The following is a 16,156-nucleotide window of genomic DNA, read 5'->3' on the forward strand; positions in this document are numbered from 1 at the left end:
TTAGACCAGGGCGTGACACACACTTCCTTTAATAAAGGAAGAACACTGAACAAACTAACAAACGAGATGCTATAAAAAACCAAGTGCTGACAGGCAACTACACATAGACAATAACCCACAAAACCAGCATGGAAACTGGCAACCTAAATAACATCCCCAATCAGACACAACGATAAACAGCTGCCTCTGATTGGGAACCAATTCAGGCCACCATAGAACTACATTACCTAGACATATTTTTAAAAACATAGATATATAAAAACCCTAGACAGGGTAAAACACATATACCCACCCTCGTCACACCCTGACCTGACTGAAATAATACATAAAACATAGATAACGAATGTCTGGGCGTGACAGGTTAGGGTTACTGCTCAGTTCACTTGCCCCAGGCAATAGGGCAACCCGTAATGCCAATCCCTGATTGGCTGACAATTCTTCCAACTCAGCGACTGTTAAAAGATGTCTAGTAGTTAAGCATCACGCACTGAGGATACAAAGTGGGGATGTTTCTAACAAACTGCAGGTGTGTAGCTATGTACTGTTAGTTTGGGAGTGTCTATTGCAAATCCCATATTTTTTTTCTTGAGCTGCACCACGAAGTACTCTGGTATGCAGTGCATTGGGAAAGTATTCAGACCCCTTGACTTTTTCCACATTTTGTTACGTTACAGCCTTATTCTAAAATGGATTAAATTCATTTTTTTCCCCCTCATCAATCTACACACAATACCTTTATAAAGACATCACAATACCCCATAATGACATCACAATACCTTTATAATGACATCACAATACCCCATAATGACATCACAATACCTTTATAATGACATCACAATACCCCATAATGACATCACAATACCTTTATAATGACATCACAATACCTTTATAATGACATCACAATACCATTATAATGACAAAGTGAATACAGGTTATTAAACATTTTTACAAATGTATAAGAAATACCTTATTTACATAAGTATTCATGCTCTTTGCTATGAGATTTTCGAAATTGAGCTCAGGTGCATCCTGTTTCCATTGATCATCCTTCAGATGTGTCCATATAAGTTCCCACAGTTGACAGATCTGGGGAAGGGTACCAAAAACATTTCTGCAGCATTGAAGGTCCCCACGAACACAGTTCTGATGTATTTCTACTGTATTCTGACTGTGTTGTGTTTCTACTGTATTTCTACTGTATTCTGACTGTGTTGTGTTTCTACTGTATTTCTACTGTATTCTGACTGTGTTGTGTTTCTACTATATTTCTACTGTATTCTGACCATGTTGTGTTTCTACTATATTTCTACTGTATTCTGACCGTGTTGTGTTTCTACTATATTTCTACTGTATTCTGACTGTATTGTGTTTCTACTGTATTTCTACTGTATTCTGACTGTGTTGTGTTTCTACTATATTTCTACTGTATTCTGACCGTGTTGTGTTTCTACTATATTTCTACTGTATTCTGACTGTGTTGTGTTTCTACTGTATTTCTACTGTGTTGTGTTTCTACTGTATTTCTACTGTGTTGTGTTTCTACTATATTTCTACTGTATTCTGACTGTGTTGTGTTTCTACTATATTTCTACTGTATTCTGACTGTGTTGTGTTTCTACTGTATTTCTACTGTATTCTGACTGTGTTGTGTTTCTACTGTATTTCTACTGTATTCTGACTGTGTGTTTCTACTGTATTTCTACTGTATTCTGACTGTGTGTTTCTACTGTATTTCTACTGTATTCTGACTGTGTTGTGTTTCTACTATATTTCTACTGTATTCTGACTGTGTTGTGTTTCTACTATATTTCTACTGTATTCCGACTGTGTTGTGTTTCTACTGTATTTCTACTGTATTCTGACTGTGTTGTGTTGCTACTATATTTCTACTGTATTCTGACTGTGTTGTTTTTCTACTATATTTCTACTGTATTCTGACCGTGTTGTGTTTCTACTATATTTCTACTGTATTCTGACTGTGTTGTGTTTCTACTGTATTTCTACTGTATTCTGACTGTTGTGTTTCTACTATATTTCTACTGTATTCTGACTGTGTTGTGTTTCTACTATATTTCTACTGTATTCCGACTGTGTTGTGTTTCTACTGTATTTCTACTGTATTCTGACTGTGTTGTGTTTCTACTATATTTCTACTGTATTCTGACTGTGTTGTGTTTCTACTGTATCTCTACTGTATTCTGACTGTGTTGTGTTTCTACTATATTTCTACTGTATTCTGACTGTGTTGTGTTTCTACTGTATCTCTACTGTATTCTGACTGTGTTGTGTTTCTACTGTATTTCTACTGTATGTGTTGGGAGGAGGTGATGGGACAGGTCTCAGAGCAGTGTGAACCTGATTCCTGGGAGGAGGGGATGGGACAGGTCTCAGAGCAGTGTAAAACTGATTCCTGGGAGGAGGGGATGGGACAGGTCTCAGATCAGTGTGAACCTGATTCCTGGGAGGAGGTGATGGGACAGGTCTCAGAGCAGTGTGAACCTGATTCCTGGGAGGAGCTGATGGGACAGGTCTCAGAGCAGTGTGAAACTGACTCCTGTTGTATTTCCTGTGTTGGGATGAGGTGATAGGACAGGTCTCAGAGCAGTGTGAACCTGATTCCTGGGAGGAGCTGATGGGACAGGTCTCAGAGCAGTGTGAACCTGACTCCTGTTGTATTTCCTGTGTTGGGAGGAGGTGATGGGACAGGTCTCGGAGCAGTGTGAACCTGACTCCTGTAGTATTTCCTGTGTTGGGAGGAGGTGATGGGACAGGTCTCAGAGCAGTGTGAACCTGACTCCTGTTGTATTTCCTGTTGTCCAGACTCCCTGGGATGCAGCGTGTGATGTGTGTTGGGAGGAGGTGATGGGACAGGTCTCAGAGCAGTGTGAACCTGAGTGGCTGGATGCAGAGGATCCTCTCTTTATACTTTATACCAGCGGATCTACTGGCAAACCAAAGGTAGGACAAAATGTTTCTAAATGTGTGTGTGTGTGTGTGTCGTCCTGTGTTAACTCTTTGTGTTTTAAGCGTGTGTTTCTAAATGTGTGTGTGTGTGTGTGTGTGTGTGTGTGTGTGTGTGTGTGTGTGTGTGTGTGTGTGTGTGTGTGTGTGTGTGTGTGTGTGTGTGTGTGTGTGTGTGTGTGTGTGTGTGTGTGTGTGTGTGTGTCGTCCTGTGTTAACCCTTTGTGTTTTAAGCGTGTGTTTCTAAATGTGTGTGTGTGTGTTAACCCTGGGTCTTCCTCCCCTACAGGGTGTTCTCCACACGGTAGCAGGCTACCTGCTCTACACCTCTCTGACCTTTAAGTGTGTGTTTGACCACCAGCCAGACGATGTGTACTGGTGTACCGCTGATATAGGATGGATCACCGGACACTCCTACATCACCTATGGACCCCTGGCCAACGGGGCTACCAGCGTACTGGTCAGTAGAACTGGAATAGAACTGGTCAGTAGAACTGGTATAGAACTGGTCAGTAGAACTAGTCAGTAGAACTGGTATAGAGCTGGTCACTGGAACTGGTATAGAACTGGTCAGTAGAACTGGTATAGAACTGGTCAGTAGAACTGGTATAGAACTGGTATAGAACTGGTCAGTAGAACTGGTCAGTAGAACTGGTATAGAACTGGTCAGTAGAACTGGTCAGTAGAACTGGTATAGAGCTGGTCACTGGAACTGGTATAGAACTGGTCAGTAGAACTGGTATAGAACTGGTGTAGAACTGGTATAGAACTGGTATAGAACTGGTATAGAGCTGGTCAGTAGAACTGGTCAGTAGAACTGGTCAGTAGAACTGGTCAGTAGAACTGGTATAGAACTGGTATAGAACTGGTTAGTAGAACTGGTATAGAACTGGTTTCTGACATATGTTAATGTAAAGCAGTAAAAGACTAAGACTCCTAGACTGGCAGGCAGGATTATATCTGTCTGAAACATATATGTCTGCATTATATGTCTGCATTGTATCTGTCTGCATTGTATCTGTCTGCATGTATATCTGTCTTCATTATATCTGTCTGCATTATATATGTCTGCAACATACATGTCTGCATTATATCTGTCTGCAACATACATGTCTGCATTATATCTGTCTGCATTGTATCTGTCTGCAACATACATGTCTGCATTATATCTGTCTGCATTATATCTGTCTGCATGTGTATCTGTCAGCATTATATCTGTCTGCATGTGTATCTGTCTTCATGATATCTGTCTGCATTATGTATGTCTGCATGATATCTGTCTGCATTATATATGTCTGCATTATATATGTCTGCATGATATCTGTCTGCATTATATATGTCTGCATTATATATGTCTGCATTATATCTGTCTGCATTATATCTGTCTGCATTATATCTGTCTGCATTATATCTGTCTGCATTATATATGTCTGCATTATATCTGTCTGCATTATGTATGTCTGCATTATATCTGTCTGCAACATACATGTCTGCATTACACCTGTCTGCATTATATCTGTCTGCGTGTATATCTGTCTTCATTATATCTGTCTGCGTGTATATCTGTCTTCATTATATCTGTCTGCAACATACATGTCTGCAGTCCTGAAGACAGATATGTCATGTTATGTAAAATAATCCATCTGATTACGGTTTGTGTTCTCCAGTTCGAGGGTATTCCAGTCCACCCTCACGTTGGGCGTTTCTGGGAGGTGATTGAGAAGTACAGAGTGACCAAGTTCTACACAGCTCCCACAGCCATACGCCTTCTGATGAAGTACGGGAAAGAGCCACTACAAAAGTAAGAGACACACAAAAGTAAGAGACACCTCCGCATGCTATGTCTTCTCACAGTGGGCGAGTTCATTTGGCATCATCCAGTGCGCAGAGTGGGTGGTTATTTAACTTCAGGAACAATGGAATGGTCTACAATGTGGAAACTCAGGCAACTGTTAGAAGATGAGCACTGGTCTAAACCACAGTAATAAAGCAGCAGTAATAAAGCAGTAATAAAGCAGTAAAAATAAAGCAGTAATAAAGCAGCAGTAATAAAGCAGCAGTAATAAAGCAGTAAAAATAAAGCAGTAATAAAGCAGTAATAAAGCAGTAATAAAGCAGCAGTAATAAAGCAGCAGTAATAAAGCAGCAGTAATAAAGCAGCAGTAATAAAGCAGTAATAAAGCAGTAAAAATAAAGCAGCAATAAAGCAGCAATAAAGCAGCAATAAAGCAGCAGTAATAAAGCAGCAGTAATAAAGCAGTAATAAAGCAGCAGTAATAAAGCAGCAGTAATAAAGCAGTAATAAAGCAGCAGTAATAAAGCAGCAGTAATAAAGCAGCAGTAATAAAGCAGCAGTAATAAAGCAGTAATAAAGCAGTAATAAAGCAGCAGTAATAAAGCAGTAATAAAGCAGTAATAAAGCAGCAGTAATAAAGCAGTAATAAAGCAGCAGTAATAAAGCAGCAGTAATAAAGCAGCAGTAATAAAGCAGTAAAAATAAAGCAGTAATAAAGCAGTAATAAAGCAGCAGTAATAAAGCAGCAGTAATAAAGCAGCAGTAATAAAGCAGCAGTAATAAAGCAGCAGTAATAAAGCAGCAGTAATAAAGCAGTAATAAAGCAGCAGTAATAAAGCAGTAATAAAGCAGCAGTAATAAAGCAGTAATAAAGCAGTAATAAAGCAGTAATAAAGCAGCAGTAATAAAGCAGTAATAAAGCAGTAATAAAGCAGTAATAAAGCAGCAGTAATAAAGCAGCAGTAATAAAGCAGCAGTAATAAAGCAGTAATAAAGCAGTAATAAAGCAGTAATAAAGCAGTAATAAAGCAGTAATAAAGCAGTAATAAAGCAGTAATAAAGCAGCAGTAATAAAGCAGTAATAAAGCAGTAATAAAGCAGCAGTAATAAAGCAGTAATAAAGCAGTAGTAATAAAGCAGTAAAAATAAAGCAGCAGCAATAAAGCAGTAATAAAGCAGCAGTAATAAAGCAGCAGTAATAAAGCAGCAGTAATAAAGCAGCAGTAATAAAGCAGCAGTAATAAAGCAGCAGTAATAAAGCAGTAATAAAGCAGCAGTAATAAAGCAGCAGTAATAAAGCAGTAATAAAGCAGCAGTAATAAAGCAGTAATAAAGCAGCAGTAATAAAGCAGCAGTAATAAAGCAGTAGTAATAAAGCAGCAGTAATAAAGCAGCAGTAATAAAGCAGCAGTAATAAAGCAGCAGTAATAAAGCAGTAATAAAGCAGTTATAAAGCAGCAGTAATAAAGCAGCAGTAATAAAGCAGCAGTAATAAAGCAGTATTAAAGCAGCAGTAATAAAGCAGCAGTAATAAAGCAGCAGTAATAAAGCAGCAGTAATAAAGCAGTAGTAATAAAGCAGTAAAAAACATGGACCACTCCCCATCATCATGGACCACTCCCCATCATCATGGACCACTCCCCATCAACATGGACCACTCCCCATCAACATGGGACCACTCCCCATCAACATGGGACCACTCCCCATCAACATGGGACCACTCCCCATCATCCTGGACCACTCCCCATCATCATGGACCACTCCCCACCAACATGGGACCACTCCCCTTCATCATGGACCACTCCCCATCATCATGGACCACTCCCCATCATCATGGACCACTCCCCATCATCATGGACCACTCCCCATCATCATGGACCACTCCCCTTCATCATGGACCACTCCCCATCAACATGGACCACTCCCCATCATCGTGGACCACTCCCCATCATCGTGGACCACTCCCCATCATCGTGGAACATCTCCCCATCATCGTGGACCACTCCCCATCATCGTGGACCACTCCCCATCATCGTGGACCACTCCCCATCAACGTGGACCACTCCCCATCATCGTGGACCACTCCCCATCAACATGGACCACTCCCCATTATCATGGACCACTCCCCATCAACATGGGACCACTCCCCATCATCCTGGACCACTCCCCATCAACATGGGACCACTCCCCTTCATCATGGACCACTCCCCATCATCATGGACCACTCCCCATCATCATGGACCACTCCCCATCATCATGGACCACTCCCCATCATCATGGACCACTCCCCATCATTATGGACCACTCCCCATCATCATGGACCACTCCCCATCAGCATGGACCACTCCCCATCAACATGGACATGTATCATGGGCCAATTGTGACTGACTGATTTACAAATGATATTGAGTAGTTATTTACGATGCAAGGGGATTTCTTGATCAGTCTCAACTGCATTGTCGAACTCAGCCCTTTACGCTCTAACCCTGTCACTTTCTGCAGATACGACCTGTCATCGCTGAGGATCCTGGGAACTGTAGGCGAGCCCATCAACCCGGAGGCGTGGCATTGGTACTATGAGGTTGTTGGTCAGATGAGATGTCCCGTCGTGGACACCTTCTGGCAGACTGAGACCGTGTGTGTGTGTGTGTGTGTGTGTGTGTGTGTGTGTGTGTGTGTGTGTGTGTGTGTGTGTGTGTGTGTGTGTGTGTGTGTGTGTGTGTGTGTCTGTGACTGTTTCTGTGTGTGTGTGTGTTTCTGTGTGAATGTGTGTGTGTGTGTGACTGTGACTGTGTGTGACTGCGTTTGTGTGTGTGTTTCTGTGTGGCTGTGTGTGTGTGACCAAGGACCCCACACATCCCATCACCAAGGACTCCCCACATCCCATCACCAAGGACTCCCCACATCCCATCACCAAGGACTCCCCACATCCCATCACCAAGGACCCCACACATCCCATCACCAGCGACCATTGTAAATAAGAATTTGTTCTTCACTGACTAAAGGTTAATTAAAGGTTAAATAAAAAAATTAAAATGTTTTTACTTAATGCTAACGTGGTACTTCATTAATTCATTATACAACGGGTGGTTTGGAATTCCCATCATGTTAGATCCTGTCCTGTTAGATCCTGTCCTGTTAGATCCCATCCTGTTAGATCCTATCCTGTTAGATCCTGGTAGATCCTGTCCTGTTAGATCCTGATAGATCCTGTCCTGTTAGATCCTGATAGATCCTGTCCTGTTAGATCCTGGTAGATCCTGTCCTGTTAGATCCTGATAGATCCTGTCCTGTTAGATCCTGGTAGATCCTGTCCTGTTAGATCCTGATAGATCCTGTCCTGTTAGATCCCATCCTGTTAGATCCCATCCTGTTAGATCCTGTCCTGTTAGATCCTGGTAGATCCTGTTAGATCCTATCCTGTTAGATCCTGTTAGATCCTGTCCTGTTAGATCCTGTCCTGTTAGATCCCGTCCTGTTAGATCCTGTCCTGTTAGATCCTGGTAGATCCTGTTAGATCCTATCCTGTTAGATCCTGTTAGATCCTGTCCTGTTAGATCCTGTCCTGTTAGATCCTGTCCTGTTAGATCCTGTCCTGTTAGATCCTGTTAGATCCTGTCCTGTTAGATCCTGTTAGATCCTGTCCTGTTAGATCCTGTCCTGTTAGATCCTGTTAGATCCTGTCCTGTTAGATCCTGATATATCCTGTCCTGTTAGATCCTGTCCTGTTAGATCCTGTTAGATCCCGTCCTGTTAGATCCTGATAGATCCTGTCCTGTTAGATCCTGTTAGATCCCGTCCTGTTAGATCCTGATAGATCCTGACCTGTTAGATCCTGTCCTGTTAGATCCTGTTAGATCCTGTCCTGTTAGATCCTGTTAGATCCTGTCCTGTTAGATCCTGATAGATCCTGTCCTGTTAGATCCTGTCCTGTTAGATCCTGTCCTGTTAGATCCTGTCCTGTTAGATCCTGTCCTGTTAGATCCTGATAGATCCTGTCCTGTTAGATCCTGTCCTGTTAGATCCTGTCCTGTTAGATCCTGTCCTGTTATATCCTGTTAGATCCTGTCCTGTTAGATCCTGTTAGATCCTGTCCTGTTAGATCCTGTCCTGTTAGATCCTGTTAGATCCTGTCCTGTTAGATGCTGTTTGATCCTGTCCTGTTAGATCCTGTCCTGTTAGATCCTGTTAGATCCTGTCCTGTTAGATGCTGTTTGATCCTGTCCTGTTAGATCCTGTCCTGTTAGATGCTGTTATATCCTGTCCTGTTAGATGCTGTTATATCCTGTCCTGTTAGATCCTGTTATATCCTGTCCTGTTAGATCCTGTTATATCCTGTCCTGTTAGATCCTGTCCTGTTATATCCTGTCCTGTTAGATCCTGTTAGATCCTGTCCTGTTAGATGCTGTTATATCCTGTCCTGTTAGATGCTGTTATATCCTGTCCTGTTAGATCCTGTTAGATCCTGTCCTGTTAGATCCTGTCCTGTTAGATGCTGTTATATCCTGTCCTGTTAGATGCTGTTAGATCCTGTCCTGTTAGATGCTGTTAGATCCTGTCCTGTTAGATCCTGTCCTGTTAGATTCTGTTTGATCCTGTCCTGTTAGATCCTGTCCTGTTAGATGCTGTTATATCCTGTCCTGTTAGATGCTGTTATATCCTGTCCTGTTAGATCCTGTTATATCCTGTCCTGTTAGATCCTGTTATATCCTGTCCTGTTAGATCCTGTCCTGTTATATCCTGTCCTGTTAGATCCTGTTAGATCCTGTCCTGTTAGATGCTGTTATATCCTGTCCTGTTAGATGCTGTTATATCCTGTCCTGTTAGATCCTGTTAGATCCTGTCCTGTTAGATCCTGTCCTGTTAGATGCTGTTATATCCTGTCCTGTTAGATCCTGTTAGATCCTGTCCTGTTAGATGCTGTTAGATCCTGTCCTGTTAGATCCTGTCCTGTTAGATGCTGTTAGATCCTGTCCTGTTAGATCCTGCCCTGTTATGTCCGATCCTCTACAACCACTGTTATATCATATTATAACACATGGCCTCTTAAGTATTATTGCTCGTTCAGCCATTCATTCAGTCATTAATTCAGTCATTAATTCAGTCATTGTTTCCCAGGCTGCAGGAGGGATAGAGATGGCTACTACTGGATCACAGGCAGGATAGATGACATGATCAACGTATCAGGTCATTTTTTCCCCCAGAGTTTTTCCACTGTGGTGCTGCTGGCTTTTTTTTTGGGGGGGGGGGTGTAGGTTGGATTATTGTAAAGCGCTTTGTGATAAATGTCGCTGTGAAAAGTGTTGTATAAATACATTTGATCTATTAATTAATTGACGAGTGATTGACTTACTTAACCTATTGATTTTAACCAGTAGAGCAGAAGGCCTCATCGGTGAACTCTGTTCTGGGCCGTTTCTGATTTAGTGATAAACCAAGCTGTTCTCTCTGTTGGGGTTATAATAACCCTGTATTGTGATTTAGTGATAAACCAAGCTGTTCTCTCTGTTGGGGTTATAATAACCCTGTATTGTGATTTAGTGATAAACCAAGCTGTTCTCTCTGTTGGGGTTATAATAACCCTGTATTGTGATTTAGTGATAAACCAAGCTGTTCTCTCTGTTGGGGTTATAATAACCCTGTATTGTGATTTAGTGATAAACCAAGTTGTTCTCTCTGTTGGGGTTATAATAACCCTGTATTGTGATTTAGTGATAAACCAAGCTGTTCTCTCTGTTGGGGTTATAATAACCCTGTTATAATAACCCTGTATTGTGATTGTGATTTAGTGATAAACCAAGCTGTTCTCTCTGTTGGGGTTATAATAACCCTGTATTGTGATTTAGTGATAAACCAAGCTGTTCTCTCTGTTGGGGTTATAATAACCCTGTATTGTGATTTAGTGATAAACCAAGCTGTTCTCTCTGTTGGGGTTATAATGACCCTGTATTGGGATTTAATGATAAACCAAGCTGTTCTCTCTGTTGGGGTTATAATAACCCTGTATTGTGATTTAGTGATAAACCAAGCTGTTCTCTCTGTTGGGGTTATAATAACCCTGTATTGTGATTTAGTGATAAACCAAGCTGTTCTCTCTGTTGGGGTTATAATAACCCTGTATTGTGATTTAGTGATAAACCAAGCTGTTCTCTCTGTTGGGGTTATAATAACCCTGTATTGTGATTTAGTGATAAACCAAGCTGTTCTCTCTGTTGGGGTTATAATAACCCTGTATTGTGATTTAGTGATAAACCAAGCTGTTCTCTCTGTTGGGGTTATAATAACCCTGTATTGTGATTTAGTGATAAACCAAGCTGTTCTCTCTGTTGGGGTTATAATAACCCTGTGTTGTGATTTAGTGATAACTCTGTATAGTCAGTAAGAAAACCCATGTGTGCACGTCTTCCTCCAGGTCACCTGTTGAGTACAGCGGAGGTAGAGTCCGCTCTAACAGACCACGGAGCAGTGGCCGAGGCTGCAGTGGTCAGCAGACCCCACGCGGTCAAGGGGGAGTGTCTCTACTGTTTCGTTACTCTGAAGGACTGCAGAGAGTTCAACCGCACTCTGTTGAACGAACTCAAGAGACAAGGTGTTTGACCAGGTTACCCCTTGTAGAACTAACCCAAGATTACAGGTTACCCCTTGTAGAACTAACCCAAGATTACAGGTTACCCCTTGTAGAACTAACCCAAGATTACAGGTTACCCCTTGTAGAACTAACCCAAGATTACAGGTTACCCCTTGTAGAACTAACCCAAGATTACAGGTTACCCCTTGTAGAACTAACCCAAGATTACAGGTTACCCCTTTTAGAACTAACACTAGATTACAGGTTACCCCTTGTAGAACTAACACTAGATTACAGGTTACCCCTTGTAGAACTAACCCAAGATTACAGGTTACCCCTTGTAGAACTAACACTAGATTACAGGTTACCCCTTGTAGAACTAACCCAAGATTACAGGTTACCCCTTGTAGAACTAACCCAAGATTACAGGTTACCCCTTGTAGAACTAACCCAAGATTACAGGTTACCCCTTGTAGAACTAACCCAAGATTACAGGTTACCCCTTGTAGAACTAACCCAAGATTACAGGTTACCCCTTGTAGAACTAACCCAAGATTACAGGTTACCCCTTGTAGAACTAACCCAATACAGTAGATTAGATCTATACAGTAGATACATATATAGATGGATGATGATGATGATAACCCACAGTGTTGTCTCCCTCCAGGTCACCTGTTGAACGAACTCAAGAGGCAAGGTAGGGTTTTCAGACGAAGGAAAAACTAGAAGAAGACAAAATAAACAGGAATCAAATTGACTGAAATTGAAAGTCAAATCTACAGTATGTTTGTTAATTGCCTTGCATTCCAGGTTTGTAGAAGGAATGCAAGGTTACGGCATCTGGCTGTGAGATCATGTCTGTTACTATCAGATCAATTCTCCGGACCACCAGACAGTTTTCCTTCCTGATGGTATAATATTTCACGTTAAAACGTTTTTTATTTTTTTATTTCTTATGTCTTGTCAGTGAGAGAGAAGATTGGTCCGATCGCCACTCCAGACTTCATCCAGAACGCTCCTGGACTTCCTAAAACACGTTCTGGTACGTACACTGTTTTACATCACATGATGATTGGACTTTTACAAACATTTTATAATACATTTTTTTAATTTTATTTTTTTATTTTATTTATGTTTAACCAAAAACATCAGGTAAGATCATGAGGAGGGTCCTGAGGCAGATCGCCCGGAATGAGAAGGATCTAGGTGACCTTTCAACCCTGGCTGACCCTAAGGTCGTGGAGGTGCTGTTCAGCCAGCGGTGGGAGACAGCTGCTTGAGGGGAAGGGGGGCAGCATGTCAAACACTGTCAGGTGCCGTCCTCTCCTCGTGTCCTCTCCTTCTCTCCTCTCCTTTATCTTTATTTTTCTGAAAACGCAGGATAGGTGAATTATAGGATATAGACTACGGCGGATGGGATATTTATGTTCTCTCACCTATTCAGTTTTGTATATCAGTGCAGATTAAGGAGAGGAGACGCGGAGAGGAGACGCGGAGAGGGGAAGCCAGGTTAGACTATTTAGAAACACCCAGAGAGGTTCTTCGTCATGTCCTCTCTCATGATGCATATGAATATGACACTGGTCCTGAGATCAGTCTCAGGGATTTTTTTTGTGCTGTGTTTGGGGGTGGGATTAGGGTTGGGAGGACAGATCCTAGATCAGATTTTATGGGAAAATTGACTTTGAGTTATTATATGTAGACAAAAGGAATACAGACGCAACAGTCCGATGAATGTCCAAGCGTTACATTCCGTTTCTACATATTCTTTCCAAACGGGTAAAAATAATTTTACAAATAGTTGTTAATGCAACAATGTCAGTCTACTTGTAATAACGGGTGGGCAGATATTGAGGTGAACTGGACCCAGAATCAGAATCAGAATCTTGTTTGTTGCCCGGTAACCTAACCTCTGGGACATTCTCTCAGTGTATCAGCCTGTATCGTCCATCTTGTTTGTTGCTCGGTAACCTAACCTCTGGGACATTCTCTCAGTGTATCAGCCTGTATCGTCCATCTTGTTTGTTGCTCGGTAACCTAACCTCTGGGACATTCTCTCAGTGTATCAGCCTGTATCGTCCATCTTGTTTGTTGCTCGGTAACCTAACCTCTGGGACATTCTCTCAGTGTATCAGCCTGTATCGTCCATCTTGTTTGTTGCTCGGTAACCTAACCTCTGGGACATTCTCTCAGTGTATCAGCCTGTATCGTCCATCTTGTTTGTTGCTCGGTAACCTAACCTCTGGGACATTCTCTCAGTGTATCAGCCTGTATCGTCCATCTTGTTTGTTGCTCGGTAACCTAACCTCTGGGACATTCTCTCAGTGTATCAGCCTGTATCGTCCATCTTGTTTGTTGCTCGGTAACCTAACCTCTGGGACATTCTCTCAGTGTATCAGCCTGTATCGTCCATCTTGTTTGTTGCTCGGTAACCTAACCTCTGGGACATTCTCTCAGTGTTCTAAATGATTGATGAGCTCAGGATTGATCAACGTGATTAATCAGCCTGTAGCTTCCATCTTGCTTTTCACAAAGTGCTCCTCAGACCGATAGATTAATACTGATCGCTAATGTCTAAATTATGAAGGAAAGCTAGCTAGCTGTTCACTCTTTAAAGCTATGAAAACTATCCCAGGGAGTCCAGTCAGCTTTCCACACTTCTTCACCAGGGCTTGTATTTGTTTGGACGTGAATATATATTGCCAACTAGAGATTGTATGTTTTTATGACTTGAGAATAAAAGTGGTTCATGTTTAACGATTGTTCTTTTCAAATTCATATGATCAAGTTGAAAATCCTCGTGTTTCTTTTCTAACAGGGCAGTTGCTTGTTTAGAAAAAAAGGCAGAGGACAGAAAGCAGGAACATGGCCTCACCGACGCCCTCTTCTGGTGCCCTGACGGTATCACCGGGCTAGACAAGTCAGATCACAACTGTGCTTTAGGGCTCTATTCAATCCGTATGGCGGAAATTCAGCATTACCGCGTGATTTAAATTTAAAGGCAATGTTCCCACGCTAGAGGATACTGCATTTACTGTAATCGTTGCAGATGGGAAATGACCTTTAGACAGATTGAATTAGAGGCCACGCTGTAGGGTGTTTTATGAAGGGATTCCCATTAGCTGCCGCCAAGGCCTCAGCTACTCTGCCTGGCGTCTAAACATTTTAAACGAGATAAAAAAAAACAGTACACATAACATCATTACGTCACTACATATCTACAATGCTAAATATTTAACGCTACGCTACAACAATATCACTACGCAGGCGTATGCATGTGTTTGTACCTGTGTCTCTTCACAGTCCCCCGCTGTTCCATAAGGTGTGTTTTTATCTGTTTTTAAAATCTGATTCTACTGCTGCATCAGTTACCTGATGTGGAATAGAGTTCCATGTAGTCATGGCTCTATGTAGTACTGTGGAATAGAGTTCCATGTAGTCATGGCTCTATGTAGTAATGTGGAATAGAGTTCCATGTAGTCATGGCTCTATGTAGTACTGTGGAATAGAGTTCCATGTAGTCATGGCTCTATGTAGTACTGTGGAATAGAGTTCCATGTAGTCATGGCTCTATGTAGTAATGTGGAATAGAGTTCCATGTAGTCATGGCTCTATGTAGTACTGTGGAATAGAGTTCCATGTAGTCATGGCTCTATGTAGTAATGTGGAATAGAGTTCCATGTAGTCATGGCTCTATGTAGTAATGTGGAATAGAGTTCCATGTAGTCATGGCTCTATGTAGTACTGTGGAATAGAGTTCCATGTAGTCATGGCTCTATGTCGTACTGTGGAATAGAGTTCCATGTAGTCATGGCTCTATGTCGTACTGTGCACCTCCCAAAGTCTGTTCTGGACTTGGGGACTGTGAAGAGACCTCTTGTGTCTTGTGGGATATGCATGGGTGTCTGAGATGTGTGCCAGTAGTTTAAACAGACAGCTCGATGCATTCAACATGTCAACCTCTTACAAAAACAAGTAGTGATGAAGTCAATCTCTCCTCCACTTTGAGCCAGGAGAGATTGACATGCATATGATTAATATTAGCTCTCTGTGTCTTTTTAAGGGCCAGCTGTGCTGCCCTGTTCTGAGACAACTGCAATTTTCCTAAGTCCCTTTTTGTGGCACCTGACCACACGACTGAACAGTCGTCCAGGTGCGACAAAACTAGGACCTGTGGAACCTGCCTTGTTGATAGTGTTGTTGTAAGTCGCTCTGGATAAGAGCATCTGCTAAATGACTTAAATGTAAATGTAAATGTAAGAAGGTAGAAACTAGGGCCTGTAGGACCTGCCTTGTTGATAGTGTTGTTAAGAAGGTAGAAACTAGGGCCTGTAGGTCCTGCCTTGTTGATAGTGTTGTTAAGAAGGTAGAAACTAGGGCCTGTAGGTCCTGCCTTGTTGATAGTGTTGTTAAGAAGGTAGAAACTAGGGCCTGTAGGACCTGCCTTGTTGATAGTGTTGTTAAGAAGGTAGAAACTAGGGCCTGTAGGACCTGCCTTGTTGATAGTGCTGTTAAGGTAGAAACTAGGGCCTGTAGGACCTGCCTTGTTGATAGTGCTGTTAAGGTAGAAACTAGGGCCTGTAGGACCTGCCTTGTTGATAGTGTTGTTAAGAAGGTAGAAACTAGGGCCTGTAGGACCTGCCTTGTTGATAGTGTTAAGAAGGTAGAAACTAGGGCCTGTAGGACCTGCCTTGTTGATAGTGTTGTTAAGAAGGTAGAAACTAGGGCCTGTAGGACCTGCCTTGTTGATAGTGTTGTTAAGAAGGTAGAAACTAGGGCCTGTAGGACCTGCCTTGTTGATAGTGCTGTTAAGAAGGTAGAAACTAGGGCCT

At 41.9% G+C, this 16,156-nt stretch overlaps 1 protein-coding gene across 1 annotated transcript in view; it reads left to right on the forward strand.

Annotated features, from left to right (window-relative positions):
* Window positions 1–13,816, forward strand: part of LOC124042192 (acetyl-coenzyme A synthetase, cytoplasmic-like) — a 36,866-nt gene extending 23,050 nt beyond the window's left edge. The window contains exons 9-17 of the mRNA XM_046360595.1: window positions 450–526; window positions 2,821–2,958; window positions 3,251–3,421; window positions 4,629–4,762; window positions 7,259–7,327; window positions 11,169–11,345; window positions 11,992–12,021; window positions 12,292–12,366; window positions 12,477–13,816. Of these exons, the coding sequence (XP_046216551.1) occupies window positions 450–526; window positions 2,821–2,958; window positions 3,251–3,421; window positions 4,629–4,762; window positions 7,259–7,327; window positions 11,169–11,345; window positions 11,992–12,021; window positions 12,292–12,355 (860 nt within the window). The 3' untranslated portion in view covers window positions 12,356–12,366; window positions 12,477–13,816. The remainder of the gene's footprint in view (window positions 1–449; window positions 527–2,820; window positions 2,959–3,250; window positions 3,422–4,628; window positions 4,763–7,258; window positions 7,328–11,168; window positions 11,346–11,991; window positions 12,022–12,291; window positions 12,367–12,476) is intronic.
* Window positions 13,817–16,156: the final 2,340 nt, after the last annotated feature.

Source organism: Oncorhynchus gorbuscha, linkage group LG08 (assembly GCF_021184085.1).
Source record: "Oncorhynchus gorbuscha isolate QuinsamMale2020 ecotype Even-year linkage group LG08, OgorEven_v1.0, whole genome shotgun sequence".
NCBI classification, from domain to species: Eukaryota; Metazoa; Chordata; class Actinopteri; order Salmoniformes; family Salmonidae; genus Oncorhynchus; species Oncorhynchus gorbuscha.